This window comes from Echeneis naucrates, chromosome 24 (genome assembly GCF_900963305.1).
Source record: "Echeneis naucrates chromosome 24, fEcheNa1.1, whole genome shotgun sequence".
NCBI classification, from domain to species: domain Eukaryota; kingdom Metazoa; phylum Chordata; class Actinopteri; order Carangiformes; family Echeneidae; genus Echeneis; species Echeneis naucrates.
In genome coordinates this window covers 6,142,255-6,157,337 of record NC_042534.1, presented here as the reverse complement: position 1 = coordinate 6,157,337, position 15,083 = coordinate 6,142,255, and the positions used below count along the sequence as shown (strand labels likewise).

At 44.0% G+C, this 15,083-nt stretch overlaps 1 protein-coding gene across 5 annotated transcripts in view; it reads left to right on the top strand.

Moving 5' to 3' along the window:
* Window positions 1-277: 277 nt before the first annotated feature.
* LOC115037358 (pleckstrin homology domain-containing family G member 1) overlaps window positions 278-15,083 on the top strand; it is a 35,486-nt gene continuing 20,680 nt past the window's right edge. For 4 of the 5 annotated variants that reach the window (XM_029495830.1, XM_029495827.1, XM_029495828.1 and 1 more), the window contains exon 1: window positions 7,084-7,537. In XM_029495830.1, coding sequence (XP_029351690.1) covers window positions 7,528-7,537 — 10 coding nt within the window. In that variant the 5' untranslated portion in view covers window positions 7,084-7,527. Of the gene's footprint in view, window positions 444-7,083; window positions 7,538-15,083 lie in introns of those variants that run through there. The other variant, XM_029495829.1, reaches the window with a different exon arrangement.

Here is a 15,083-nt window from a genome sequence, read left to right as displayed (position 1 = left end):
GTGAGAAAGGGAGAGAGAGCTAGAGCCTGGTTGGAGCAGAGGGAGAGAGAGAGACCACTCTTGCAGCAGTAATTGGTCAGGAAGTGGGGCTGCTTGGATGTGCGAGCTCCTTTCTGCCTGTCTCTCTCTCTCCCCCTCCCTTCCCAGTGGGCAGTCAGTTCCGTTGCATTTGCTTCCATCTGCCCCCCCACCCCCTCCACCCCACCCCCTCTCTCTCTTTTTGCTCAGTGTCACTCTTTCACACCGAACTGACCTCATACTGTAGAGGTGTGGACCACAGACCGGGCCGCCTTGACACTAGCCCAGCCTACGTCTCTAAATCAGTCAGCGTTTCTCAGACTGTGTGAAACTTTTCCAATGTCCAGACATGGATCTAACCTGTGAGTGGACTCTGGGATACGATCGGCTGAGGACTGGCTAGTTGTGGGAATGGTCTCTCTGAGGTGAGTGACAGGCTGTCAGTATGTTTGCGTGGCGCTGTAATGTACTGGAACGCGGTACTTTGTTGATGTGCAAATTTAGTAGAACTGATTCCACGGCTTGCTCAGACACCAGAGAGTTTTAAGTTCTCTCTTAAGAGCTCAGCCCTTTATTTAATCATAATTGCAGAGGCTGATTCCACCAAACCAGGTCTGACCTCCAATTACGCTGCTCAAAGATTCAGTGTGGCTCTAATGGCACCTTTGCCCACTTGTCTAATTAGACAGTATGGCAGACTGCTGTAATCAGACCACCAGCTTCTCTTTAAGCTTGCGAGTTGTTGACCACGACATTTTTGGGTAATCCTCTGTGTGTCTGTGCGGTCTTAGGTGGACATGACAGCAACATTGCATGTTAGGATGATGAACGTGATATTTACAGTCGTGTTTGTTGTGTCTTGTCTTCTGAAGGCCTGAAAATACAACTTTTGTGAACACTGTTGACCTGATTTAACAGCTCTAACGCCCCCAAAGCACCTTTGTCTTTTACTTTAAAGTTTTTCTGATGTACGTTCAAGTCACTTGATGCTCTTATCTGGGTGTTTGGTGTCTGAGCATGTGTGTGTGTTCTCCTTTGGGGTGTGTCCTCATTTTGGGAGCCCTAAGTGGAGCACCCAGCTTCTAAAGGGGCACGCATTTATCAACAAAATAGGATGGACTCATTTGTTTCCATGTCATGCTTAAATTGCCCAGACTTCTAGTATATATTTTTATGTTTATTGACTCTTATTTTGAGGTTATTTTGGTGATCACGGTTTCTTTGATGCTTGCTATGTGGTTCTCAGTCAGACCACGCATTTCTTTCTAACAAACATCTTAATCTTGATTAAACAATGACAGTCTTAGTAAAGAACTAATTCTGTGTGTTCTTTCATGGGCTGGCTACTATTAAATAGTGGATTAAGCGGAGGTATCAAGAATTGTATAAATATTGTATTGTATTGTATTGTATAAATTTTAACCATACCCTGGAATCAAAATGCCACGATACTAAGGTGTATATTCACCATATATTTAAGATGCAATGCATTTGTAATGCCATAGAGAATCAGCAAGATTTAGATAGTGTGTTGGCATTACTTTGTGTTTGTGTCACGTGTATCCCTAATGGGAGAAAAGTCCCTCTGTCTCCACTTTGTTGGTGTCCTTTCCTGGAGCGGGACCCTCGTCCTGCATTTTAATCTGAGGCCAAACACAGCTTCCTCCTCATATCCGCCACATATGCTCACACACTCACTCAACACTCAACGCAGTAACTCAACACACACACAAACACTGCAGCCCTGCACACCAGTTTAAGTCTCGTTTAATTCAGAGCAACAATTACTGAACAAACTACTGAATCTGCCACAAACTGCTTCATAGTGTTAGTTGATGTCAAACCTCACGTACGGCTGATATTCACTTGTAGGAATTTAAAGTTATCATTCTTTCATTCCACCTTTTTCTGCACCTTCACCTCCTACGTACCCATTTCCTCTCGATGATTGCTGCATAGTTGAATACTGACATTATCTCCAATCGTAAATACTTCTCGTGGCAGTGGTGCCACCCTGCTCTATCATTAGCTGCGGCTGTCGCTGCTGACATTGTTGTTGTTGATATAGCAGCTGTAGTTATTCCTGTGTCGCTGTTTTCGTTCAGTCTGCCGGAATGGCGAAGACACTCCTTGTCTTTAAGGATGCTTCCTCTGCCTCCTTCAGTCTGTTTCCGGGGAATCCTGCACTTATATAAGATCAAACTGTTGTTTTAGTCAAAATTCTGGTCAGCAAGAGTCAGAAATTCCTGAACTTGTCCTGGCACTGTAAACGGACTGCTGGAGCCTGGAGGAGTACTTGCTGGGAATCTGGAAAGCTCATAAATCTGGGAAAAAGGAAAATCATTGCAGGATATTAAAGAGTTAAGAAGGACTGGAGATTAAAACAGTGAAAGAACCCCCAACACAAGTAATGTTGGGGGTTATTATCTTATTGATTGTTGTTGGCCAGAGAGGTTTAGATTAGAGACTGATTTATAGACCTTGATGATCAAACAGGACAAGGAAAGGCGCTTTAACAAGCGAGCTGCAATGCATCACATTCTGGATGACAAAAGATCACGTTCTCAAAGAAGGCTGAAGTGAAGTCTGCAGTAAATTACCTGCTGGAGTCAGTTATTACGAGCTGAATCTGTAAAGACAAAATGAGCAGGGTAACAACGTTAGACAAAACCAGGACCCTGAAAGAGCTGAGTGGAATTTATCCATCATTCATTTATTATTTATACTGTGCTTTTCCCAACAGGACCAAATCCTCTCATCTCTGTTTTGCACAGCAGTGTGTTCACACTTGCACATTTCAGTTTTAAAATGTATCACTGCTACGTTTGTGCTGATACGCTGCTCTGGAGCTTTCGTGCCAACAGGACTTCTTTTGAAAATGCTCCTGGCTGCTTTTTAATTTCAGAAACTCCATAATTGCATTTCAGTCTGGAAAGAAACTGAGACCTCTGGAAACAATGACATGGCCATTCATAATAATTGGGTCCCTAATTGGCTCTAGTTAGTCAGAACCTTCCTACTTTCATTATGATCCTATCACTTTTCTGCAACTAACTGCAGAGTAGACTTTCTGCTTCCTGTTTACTCTTGCACTTGCGTGCCCGGCGCACTTTAACAGTAAAGTGATGCATTTTCAGATTTTTTTTGTAAGGTAAAAAATCTTACCCGGGCTGCACGTACAAATTGCACCTGGTGTTATTATTGTTAAGACTCAAGACCAGACTTTGTTTCCATATGTGGAATAACAATGGAAATACCTGCACTAAAAAAACAAAACATTGAATTCTTGGATTTGAATATTTTACTCAAAATATACCAAAGATTGAACGAAGAGCTGCACTGGGAACAAACTGTTGGATTTTTCCAATTTGAAAGTTATTTAAGGGGGAAAGAGACATACTGTTTATTATGGGGTTAATAAAGAGCTCGAGCGGCAAGAAGAAAAGGTTTCAGAGTTGATGACACTTGAGGAAAAAGAAAGAGTGTGTGTGTGTCTTCAGATGATCCATCTTGCCAATGACAAAGAAAGACAGGGTCACAGAGGGAGGGGGAAACTGTATATGAATGACCCCTCCACCCACAAACTCTTGTCATTAGTCACAGTCTCTTTCAGTCTCTGAATCCGTTTCTGTCTGTATTCCCTCAGTGTCGTCCTCCATGTGGTGTAGACGTTACCGCAGAAACACAGTCTTCGCTTTAAACCGTGGACAGCTGAAAAAATGAAGACGCTGTCAGGCAGTCTGAGCCGGAGATTAAGCCTGATTTCTCCCTCTTTCTCAAACGTGTGCACACACACACACACACACACACACACACACACACAAATTTAAGCACTGCAATAACAACCATCAAATTAGTTCTCCACCTCTCTCTGCCTGCAGCCCTCCTCCCTCCTCCTTCTAGGACATGCTTAGGTGGTTTGGGACAGTTTTTATTTCTAATTACACACACTCACACGCAAAACATTCTCAAGAGGCCGTGGTCCTTTAAGTCAGAGCTTACTATGCTGTTGTAAAACAAATGATATTGTGTGTGTGTGTTGAATAGAGTGTATATGAACCCTTTGCCCTGCTCAGTGTTTGCACTGCACAAGTGTTATGAGGAATGGAGTGGTTTATTGACAATAAGTATTTTCTTCTCTCTCTCCATCCCTTCCGCTCTCTCTCTCTCTCTCTCTCACTGTCTTTCCACATGCCACTCGGCCTTGGAGATGAATGCCTCGCTGTCGTCATAGTGACCAGCATAGCGCCGTGGGCCCCAGTCAACTTGGCAACCCTGCAGACCCTGAAACCATCAATTCTGACTCAGGGTGCAAGCAGGGAGTCGGAGACAGTGTTTGTCTCTGTGCGGGGTCTTAAACTCTAACTGCCTTGTTATCGCTTGTTGTTGGCCTTGAAAAGGAGGGTGGTCTGTTGGGAAATCTCCCTGAGCCGAGAGGGATGACATGCAGAAGGGAAATGACAGTGGAGCAGAGCTGAGCGAGGGCGGCGGCGTCCAGAAGGAATTAGGTGTGGAGCGTTGGCTGTGCTGCGAATGGGGAAAAAATTGAAATCACATCATTGACCCCTTAAACAAATAAGGAAAGAATTAGTCAATTTATCATAGACCTTCAGCAGAAATATGTCGAACTAAATCATCAGTTAAAAAAGTACTTCAACATTTAAGTGATGCGCAGGACTTTTTGGGAGCTGGATGTATAGAAACTGGAGCCTACGTTTCTCTAACTCGATAGGTCTTGAGTATCGAATTAAAGCCATTACCTTGGCATAAGAAGCAGGGTGAACAGCTATCCCAGCTCTGACCAAAGTTCAAAAACACACCCACTGGGCTCGAAGCTCACAAATGAATGTGTTTTCGTGTTTGTTTAATCTTAGCACGAACAGAAATGGGGGGAAAAAAAATAAAAAATCAGGATTTATCACCACAACACTTGCAGCAGTAACTTTCTGGACAGACTGTTACATTTGGTGACATACAGATTGAACTGATGACACACAACATGTTCATTAATAAACATGTACGTTTACAGACCCGAAGCAAGCTGTTCCCACTGGGTTTAGCTTAGCTTAGCTCAGTTTAGCGAGCTGCCTCTTTGCTCCAGGTGCACATTAAGTAAACGTGAGAGGGCAGTTGATCTTCTCATCTCACTCTTGGCAAATAAGGATTTTGGAGGAAATGTCACAATAAATCTTTAAGGCTCCAAACCCAAGCCAAGCGTTTTCATTTGGGATGCCGGTTCCCTCAAAGCGACAGGGGACATTATAGAATTGCTTTCCCAGGCGGAGTGAATGGTAATCCCTGTGATTAACTTTGACATGCAAGGTTATTGGAGTTTCCCTTTAGCTGCCTCCAATGTAATGATCTCCTGTTTTCTGTTTTTACTGGCTATCTTTTGGTTTTGGTTGGACGAAGAAGAGTGTGAAGAGTACGCCTGGGCTGGCATTTTCTGATATTCTTAACAAACAGTGAATCAGCAGCTGAGTAAATAATTAAATAAATAAGTAATTGGAGCACCAACCACAGGCTGTTGTAATTCTTGTCTGTTTAAGGAAAAGCCATTTCAGATGGATCAAATCCACAGCCAAAACACAGAGTTACTCTTTGATTTTATCAACAGCCTCAGTCTTGCTGTCGCCTCTTTTATCCCTCTTTTAAAGCACCATGTTTACATGTATTCAGCTCATAAAGTAGTTGTCATATCCAGTGACGGACTGTTTCGGAGCCTCTCAGAGCATCCAGGGGCCATCAGATAAGCCGGACTGCTGCTGTAGGTTTCTGTCATCGGCAGGTCGTGCTTGTCTGAGCTGAGGGGTTTAGATGTGTGTTTGCCAAGCTAAAGGTGCTCATTACGGGCTGTGTCTTGTGTGTGTGTGTGTGAGGTGGCAGGAGGGGCAGGTGGACAGTGGAGGTTCAGGGGCTTCGTGGGTCAGTGGGCCCTCAGGCCATTAGAGAGACGGGTCGTGCTTCTTGGGATCTAGTGTGTGTGTGTGTGTGTGTGTGTGTGTGAGGGTAGTCCAGGGGGTCTCTCTGTGTTGTTGTATTGATGAGGAGGAGGGGGTGGTGTTAGCAGGACCCCATGCTGATGGGACCAGTCCCTGTCTTTAAAGGGGAATGACAAATGGTTGACAGATTTGCTCTAGTGTGTGAGACTGAGGGGCTATTGTCTCACGTGTGTCCTCCTTATGGACACATGTCCTGTCGTGAATTATGACTACTTAGGTTCGTTACACCCAGAGCCAGTTCTGCCTGACCTGGATAAAGTTGTATTTATTTTGAAACAAAGGTCATTCTTTGGTTAAAATGACCACAAGAGAGAAAAGTAGATTAGGGAAAGATAAAAGAAGCCTCCTGAATCTTAAGCTCTTTTTTTTAGCACCAACATCAAAACATGAGCAGTATTATGTTAAATTTAGTTTTGAGTCACAATCCCAACAGGTGGGTAACCTATCCAAGAGCAAGGCTGTCTCTGATATTCATGTAATCTTGAAAAATGTCAGCGTTGGCACTAATTCGCCCATTTCAGACAACTTTGTGCGCTCATTTTGTGCAGCGTCTCTCTCTGATCCCGGACACAATGAGCAGTGCAGTGTCTCACAGTGGACGAGGAGCTTTTGTTTAAGCTGGCTCCCGGCCTATTGATCAGCCTTAACACACCCTGCGCGTGCACACACACACACACACACATCCACACTCTTCCTTGTAGATCGTGTGTATGCGTGTGATCTCTGGAGCTGCGCGCTATAACGGCAGCAGTTCAGCTGCCTGCTGAGCGTGCAGCAGACACACACACACACAAAAGGTCGCCCGCCATCAAAGCGCAATACAAGCCAAGCTTAAAGTTTGAGTTTGGAGGGAGAGAAGAAGGAGAGGAGGCAAAGAGAAAACAGGGGCAAGGATAAAAGACGGCAAAGACACGGAGGACGCAGGAAAGGAGGCACTTGATCTGGAACTCCCAGCTCCTTGTAATTTGCTGCTGGAGAGAGGGAGGAGGAGCCAGGGGGAGGGGAATACCCAGCAGGGAGGGAGCAGGAGAGGGCAGAGGCCATTCACTCTGACACACACACATTCACGCAGGCACACACATGAACACTTTAAGGCACACACATGCACACAGTTGATGCGTTGCCACAGGAGTGAGGGAGGCAGAAGCGCTGAGAAAGGGAAGGAAGCAGCGCGAGGAGATCTAAAGTGAGAGAAAGAAAAGAGGGGGAGCGCATGAGCTAGAGGAGTGTGTTTTAGTGTCCTCAGGAGAAAACACAGCTTCAGAGTGTATGGTCCTGTTTATGTTTTGGACGAGTGGACCGCACATCTGCTCCCGGGAGAAAGGATTCATGATGACTGAAAGAATTTGGGAAATGTAAGGGAATTTTCAGGCTTTGCTGGGAATACCAATTGGAATACTCCAGATATGTGAGATGCTCGGAAATTCCTGTTTTCATCCTTACCTGCGCTTCTAAAACTCAAGCTCATTTACTCCTAATTTCTGTTGGAGAGGCAGAACCAGCCATAATGCCTACAGGTAAGCAGAAGCTGTGATCTTTTCCAGAGTTTCAGTGATTGGGTGGGATTTGATTTTGTTGTTTTTCATGTCTACACATCACATTGAAGGAACTTAAACAACCATGGTGCTGAAGAAAATCTTGATTTTTAAAAGAAAAAAAGAAAGTGTCATCGCATCAAGACAATTAAAAAAGAAATTCTTTTCAAGTGGCAAATGGTCAAACGTCAAACAACAACTGGTATCTATGAGGTCTGCTCACCAGCGTCTGATGGTTTCTCTGTTTGTCTTGGCTCTTTTGTGTGGTGTGTGTGATATTTTTTTCCGCAGCTGACAGCGCTGTGTGAGGTGTCTTTGCAGCAGGGTTGTTGCAAGAACAGCGTCCTCTGCTTGTTTTCTCACCTCTGGTGTTTAATGAAGGGTGTTTGCTTTCTTGCAAGGAGTGCTGGTTAAATATTCCTAATGATGCTGAGATAATGATGAAGGCGTCAACAAACTTGCTGCTGATTTTTGTTGTTGTACATTTTTCTCAGGGGGTGATTACTGGTGTGATTTAATGTGGCTACTGCACTAAAGGTGAAACCTTTAACGTTTGTGTTTCTGTTCATCCAGGGATTGAAACACAGGAGCTAAATCTGGTACAAAGATAAATCAAGATCAATTTCAGGCAAATAAAGTGGGAAAGAAGCTTTTAACTAACCTCTGCTTCTGTTCTCTTACTCTTCGTGTCTCTTTAGGCCAGCACATGGGTCAGTTTCAGACATGTTTCCTTCGTGCTGGGTGTGAGTGTGGAGATGCCATTCTGCAGCCTGTGACCCAAATTAGAGCCTGGAGGGCAACAGTTGGGGGGGCATGGCTACAAATGGGGAGAGAGACGAGCAGAGGAGAGAAGAGGAGGAGGGAATAATTACTGTTCAGAGAAAAACTCTTTGGTTTAGAGGTGCTGGAGACAATGGACCCCTCCGTTCTCCTCCTCCCACCCTGCTAGCAAGGCCGGTCCTCTGGGAGGACATCTGCCCCCCCCCGCAATCCATCCTGAGTGCTCACTTGTGAGAAATTGCCTGCTCTCGGAGGCTGCGCGGGTGTAGGGTGGGGGCAGGTCATTTTCTTATGAAAACAAATCGATACTCTTCTTATCTCAATCTCGTGTTTCCGTGTCCAGCTCAGAGTGTGTGTTTGTGTGTTGTGTTCAGGAGCTGAAGGGCGATCAACTCTCCAGGCTGAGGTGGATGCAAAGAAACCAGTGTTGATCTTTGTTCTCTGGGCTAAGGTCCAATCAGGTCAGAGAATGAGGCTAGTGTGTCACACCAGGCAAGGGCACGTGCAGCAAGGGTCGCATTGGTGTCCCAAAGGGTGGGAGTGAGAGTGAACGTGTCTGAAAATAGGGGGTGTAAGTTTGAGGGAGGACATTTTTTTCCCACATGGGTGCACACATTCCTCAGTGCCGTCCACAGTGTCGGCTACAAACTACAACAAACCACTTTTTATCCCCTCATATCATGTAAACACAACCTGGAGATAACAGTGTGTTAATCGCTACATAAAATGTGTGAATGTGCCTGAAGACAATGAATTGTTCATCATTTGTTGCTAATTAGCCTCCCGACTGTGCGTGCAATTAGTTAGATCGTGTTTTGCGAGGCTATGAAAGCCACAGGAGTCGACTGAGCCACACGTCACGTTTAAACATCAGTCTTCTGCGCTCGTGACGTGTGTGGAGATGTTTGAAATACTGTCTTGAGTGTTTGAACTTGTGCAGCACACATTAAAGAAGGAATGTTGTTTTTTCTTTTGTCCTTCTCCTTTCACCTCTTCTTGTCTTTCGTCGCACATCCCATGAAACATCTGCATTGTGATGTGTCGCAGCCAGGGCAGGTCTTTGTTGGTCCGGTATGAATCGCTGCTCATTGGAAACCCCACCCTCTTGTTTTCACTCCCATCCTCTGCAGTCACTTGGCTGCGGTGTGAAATCCTGAGTGACACTTTAAGGTCCTTAGCGTCAGATGAGATCAAGCCTGCGTCTCTATCAGAAAACAGGCTGACCCTGAGACGCCAGGCTGTAACAGAAAATGAAGACGATTACACGCAACACAAAAACTTTCTGGAAATGATCTGTGACACTTGAAAAGATGAAGGTTTAGGTGAGTAAATGTGGTTTGGATTGGGAGAAATTGAAAGGGTTAAAGCTGTACAAGAGACAGGATACACAATGAGACAGATTGAGTGGGGAAATGGAAAAGCAAGGGAGTGGGAGGTGTCTGACCTTTGGCCTTTCCTCTCATCTTTTCTTCCTACTTTCATTCCTTTGGGTCCTCTCCTCCTCATTTTTCACTCTCTCACAGTCGCACATGTCCTCTTCTTGCCTTTCTATTGTATTTTTGAAGTCTAAGCAAAATGTTGCGAAATTGCAGACAACTACTTTCACTCCATTGTGATTGTTGCCATCAAAACATCCTCTGAATTCAGCTGCATGTTCTGAGCTCTTGGACTCCAAAATCAGTGAAACTGCATGACATTGAACTCAGTTGCCTTCTGGTTAGTTTGCTCTGGTTGCAGCATAAACAAGAACACACACGGACAAACAAGGTTGATTAAAGGACCCGTGAGCTGAGTGTGTGGTCAGGCCTTGTGTGGGTAACCCGGATTTTGGTGATTTCCCAAAAGATATTACAGCTGCTTTAGTTGCACTTAAGACGTTATCAGTTTGGATCTCAGAGTAGCCGGTGAAAAGGGGAAGATGGATTTTACTTGGCAGTGTGGATGTTGAAAAAGAATCTGCCATTTGAGACACGCTGCATGATGTACTGTACAATACTGAAATGTTGGGATATTTCCTTGTTCAACTGCGCAATCAAAACTTTGCTTTCGAACAGCACTAAGTATTTTCACTGCGAGTAGGAAGAGTTACGAATACATGTGCTCCAAATGCTAATATGAGCCTTGGTGGTCTGTAGCCGTGCACACAGGCTGGTCCGTGTGTATTTTTACATAGTAAAATATATGGTTGTAGAGGCCTGGGCTGAGCCCATAGGAATGTCCTGTGGAGCTCATATGGACAAAGTGTAGTTAGCGGAGTTACTTTATGACCTGCCAAACACATTCTGAGTGTAAATTTCTATAATAGTAGGCAGGAAAACAAGAGTGGCATCAATGGAATCAAAAGAGTGGCAGGAATGTGATGGGAATTAGATGTTACGGACATCAGTGAAAGGGAGTGAGCAAGTGGGAGCAAGAATGAAGATAGTGGAACAGAAATGAAAAAGTCTGTCAGCTTATTGGCTGGCCTTGTTGTGCTGGACTTCTTTCTTAGTAATGGATTCTTTTTTGAAAATATTAAGAAGATGATGAACAGTGTTGAACGTCACATGAAAGAAATATAAAACATTTCCCAAGCAGCTTGCTTTAAAATGATTAATATTGGTCATTTTTCAGAAATTCAGTGCAGCAGTTTTTACTTTTCCTCTAATTCAAGAAAATTCAAATTTTGCCACCTAAACATGTCCACAATCATTTTTAAGAACTGTAAAAGCAGATCCCTAATGTAGCATGAACAACTCCTTTTATTGGTCACTGTAATGATTCTTTGGCCTCAGTACTTGCATTCGACCGTTCCCACTCACAGCACAGACATTGCTGTGTGCGAAAATGGCTTCAAAAGTTGGACCAAATCTGCTGTGGGCCTTCAGAGTCAGCCAAACCAAGTGGGTATTTTCCAAAGTTCCACTGTGTTCATTACAGAGATACTCCCTGGAAGTCGTGTGCACACTCTGTTGTTGGACCCATCTTATTACACATTGTCATTTTATTATGTGTGTTTTAAAGCCAATAACTAAAGACGCCTGCTGCTTAAAATAAACACAGGGAATCTTTTGCAGCTGCTCTGTTACCGGCATCTGCATGTGACATAATACTTTGAAACATTCTGAGCTGCTTTATGGTTTAAATGTGTACGTAGGATGTTCACACGCCTATTCCAAAGCACTCACTGCACTGTTTGTGCTGTCTGAGCTACTTGTGAAGACCATCAGGGCTGTAAAGAGATGAGGGTGCTCACAGCTGTTTGCTGACCACTCGGGGACAAAGACCATAAAGTGTGAGGCTGAACTGGAGCTCAGAGAAGTTAAGTGCACTAGTGCAGCGTGAATCATTAAACCTGGTTGGGCCAGTCGTCAAGCTTTACCAACGTATCAAACCTCGCCGTATCAATGAGGGGAAGTCACATGTCAATGGCCTAATTCTCTGCCAAATTTGATGTGTAAAAAAAATGTGTTCTTGTTAAATTGTTTTCCCTTGACTGGAAGCGCAATAAAATACTGCTGTGGGATGCCCTTTATGATATCTGTAGGCCGATTATATTACAACAGCTCGGTGCGTCATTCCACAATTCATCGTAACAAGTTCCAATCTTGTTTTTATATGCTCTTGTCCAAAATAGTTTTGTTTCCCGGTGCTAAAGGATGACTACAGTTTAGCGTAAATGAAGTTGACTGTGTCTCAAAAAATGCATCCCCTAATGCAATTGAAGACAAGAATGTAGATGCAATCCAGATGAGCTGCTGGAAGTGTACCACAGTCCCACAAAGTATTTCTGTGTTTGGACTTTAAATGGCATCTTTCTGCCCAGATTTTTAACGCGCATTTTGAATCAATTCCTCGTGCATTTTTTTCAAAATGATCAACACAAATGTACTGCTATTTTTGGATCTGAAAGTGAAGCATAATTGTTGTGATTTTGTTCTTTTGAAGAGTGAAACACCAGATGTGACTCATTCTGGTTCCAGACAGGTCTGATGTTAAACATAATTTTTGCGGAATAGCAGAGCAGCCGTGGCGCTTTAGGGATTTCAGGCCAGGTTGTGCAGGCACTCGCCGATTCTCCCTCTCGCAGGAAACATAGCCCTCACACACTATCCTAATCCTTTCATGCATGAAACGCACAAAGGAGAAACAGTAATAGCCTGCATGCATAGCACTATACATAGAGATAATTTACAAGGATCAGAGTGAACATATTCTGGACAGGAGGTTACTAAAGTCCAACCATCATCACTCTCTTGTGTGTGTTTGTGTGTGTGAAGGAGGGGGGATGCAGGTTTCATGTGTGTGTGCCTCCACAAGAGCCAGTTCACCCTGGAAACGGCCGTGATATGCCCCAAACATGAAGTTGGAAGGTGTGCAGGAGGGGCTGGGCAAACACAAGATGGAGCAATCTCTGTGATGTTTGGGTTTCACTGCAAACGGAAACACAGTTTCTCTGTATTTGCTCTCTTTTGCGAGTTTGTGTGCGTCTTTGTGCTTCTTTGTGCCTGTGTGCACAGGATGCACGTGCGGCCAGTCCGCCCGCTCATATCTAGCTGCAAAGGTGGTGTGAGGACTACTAAGATATTAGCTCAGGTTGTGTTATCTGTTGGGATTGATAAACCTAATGCTTTCTGTGTGAAACGTGCATCGACCACAGATTTATATCCATCGCCTGCTGTGATAAGGAAGGATATATCATGGATTAGTCAAAGGCCAAAGAAAATGGTTAGTTATCCATTAATGTCATGGTGTGTAATATAATATAACCCTTTGTGCTTTGTGTATTGTAACTTAAAAGCATGCCTCTTATCCAAAGCCAAGGCTATTGGTTTCTGTGTGTGTATTGTGTTGTGTTCATCTACCAGATTCTGTTTCCTGTGCGATCTGTAATTGTTAAAAAGTGGGTCAGAGTTAGGAGTGCAAGCATTTGGACGGACACCTGCAGAAATGCACGGTGAATCATTCCCAGTCTTGTCTGAGGGAAATAAAGTTTCATGCCACTTCAGTTTTTAGATGCTCCAGTTCCTTCTTGCTTTTCTTGGCATGCCAGCAAAACAAAAAAAAAAAAAAAAAAAAAAAGGGCAAAACATGTGATTCAGCATATCAGTCTCTTCCCTCAATGTTGTTTGTTCAGAGGAAAAACATCATTAAACACTGAAAGCATCTAACTCCCCATAAAACCAGAACCTGTAGTTTTACATTTTCGTTTGTGGAGGTTTCCCTTTGGCCCCAGTCTTTATGCTAAGCTAATTAGCTCCACACATAGACATAGGTCTGTATTTTCTCATTGGAAGAGAATGAGCATATTACACAAAATGAACCATCTCTTCTTTTCAGATTGGTTGAATGGCAGCACAAAATGTTGCTAATGTTTTTTGGGGTTTTTTTTTTTCTACTGCTCCACAACATATTAATTTATTATCAATACACACCCACAAGCGAAACATGCAAGTGCAGCTTTGTTTCAGTGAAGATGTTATCAGGACATTCAAACCTGTGATCTTTTCATCACAGACCAGTCTAACAGGCACGACCTGCTGCTAAAGTGCTCTCGAAAGAGGTGTCGATGGTGCAAAAAAAGACCTCTGAGGTACCTGTTTCAAAGGTGAGAGGGCGGGTATGTTCCAGGATTCGTTGAGCGTTTTCTCAGTTTCACGTTTCATGTTTTTGAACGTGAGCCTGTGATCTGCGGTGCTTTGAAGCGAGGCGGGTTTTAAACGGAGCCAGTGCTGCTGGCAGCGGGAGGACGACGCTGTCCTATAGGGCACCGGGGTTCGGTGTTGCCACAACACCAGAGCTGCCGAGGTCGTTGGTATAGAGCCCTTTGATTATGGAGAGCTGGAATGAAGCTCTCTCATCTTGTCCTTTCCTTGCCTGTTGGCTGTGTTTATTTGCTCCCTGTTCTTCCCGTCAAAGCTGGCCTTTGTATGAAGCGAGACCTTGGCAAACACTGAGGGAAACTTGGAAAGCTTCTCTCCGATACGCTGCATGTGTGGTTTCACTTCAGCTGGCCTGACTGCGGGGCCTTGGGAGCCGGTAATCATATCTTAACGGATCTTAACGGATCTCTCCACAGACACAAGTTTGTGAGCCAGTTTGGCACCAGCTTGACACCAAATAGGCTCCTGTAGTTGCACGCACACCAATACACACACTTGTGTGTCCTTCATGGAAATAGGGCTTTTGTTTATTGCCTTGGACCAGAAGGTTCTCAGAGTTACACCTTTAGTCTCGTCATTAAACTCTCTTTCTCTGTTGGGCTGGAAAAATGCTGAACAATTTCCCCAAATAAATTAGAAATGTCTGCACTTGTCGGGCGTGTCCATGTGTTTGTGTATTCCCATTGTGCGGTGGGTATTGCTCCTGCTATATGTAACATTTGGGAGGAACTGAGGAAACGTTTTAAAGAGCCAGTGGTCCTCTTATGGCGGTTGGTCAGTCGGACCGTGGTAAGCAGGAATGTCAGGAATTGCATTGCCAAACAGATGGCCTGTACGAATATGAAAGTGGTGAAGTGTTAGAAGTTACATACAGTCACTCTATTTAACACTTCATTTCCAAATGGCCAGATACAAAGACAGTGTCTGTTGAGTGTTTGAATTTAATTTGAATTTTAAAGGCTCCATGTCTGACTTTCGAGCGTAACTGGATAATTTTACTTTTTCTAAAACCTTTCCAAAGTCCAACACACATTTACTTAAAGTTTTGTTTGCACACTGATATTTGTTATCCCGGCACTGCTACTTCCGTCTGCGCGTTATGCCAC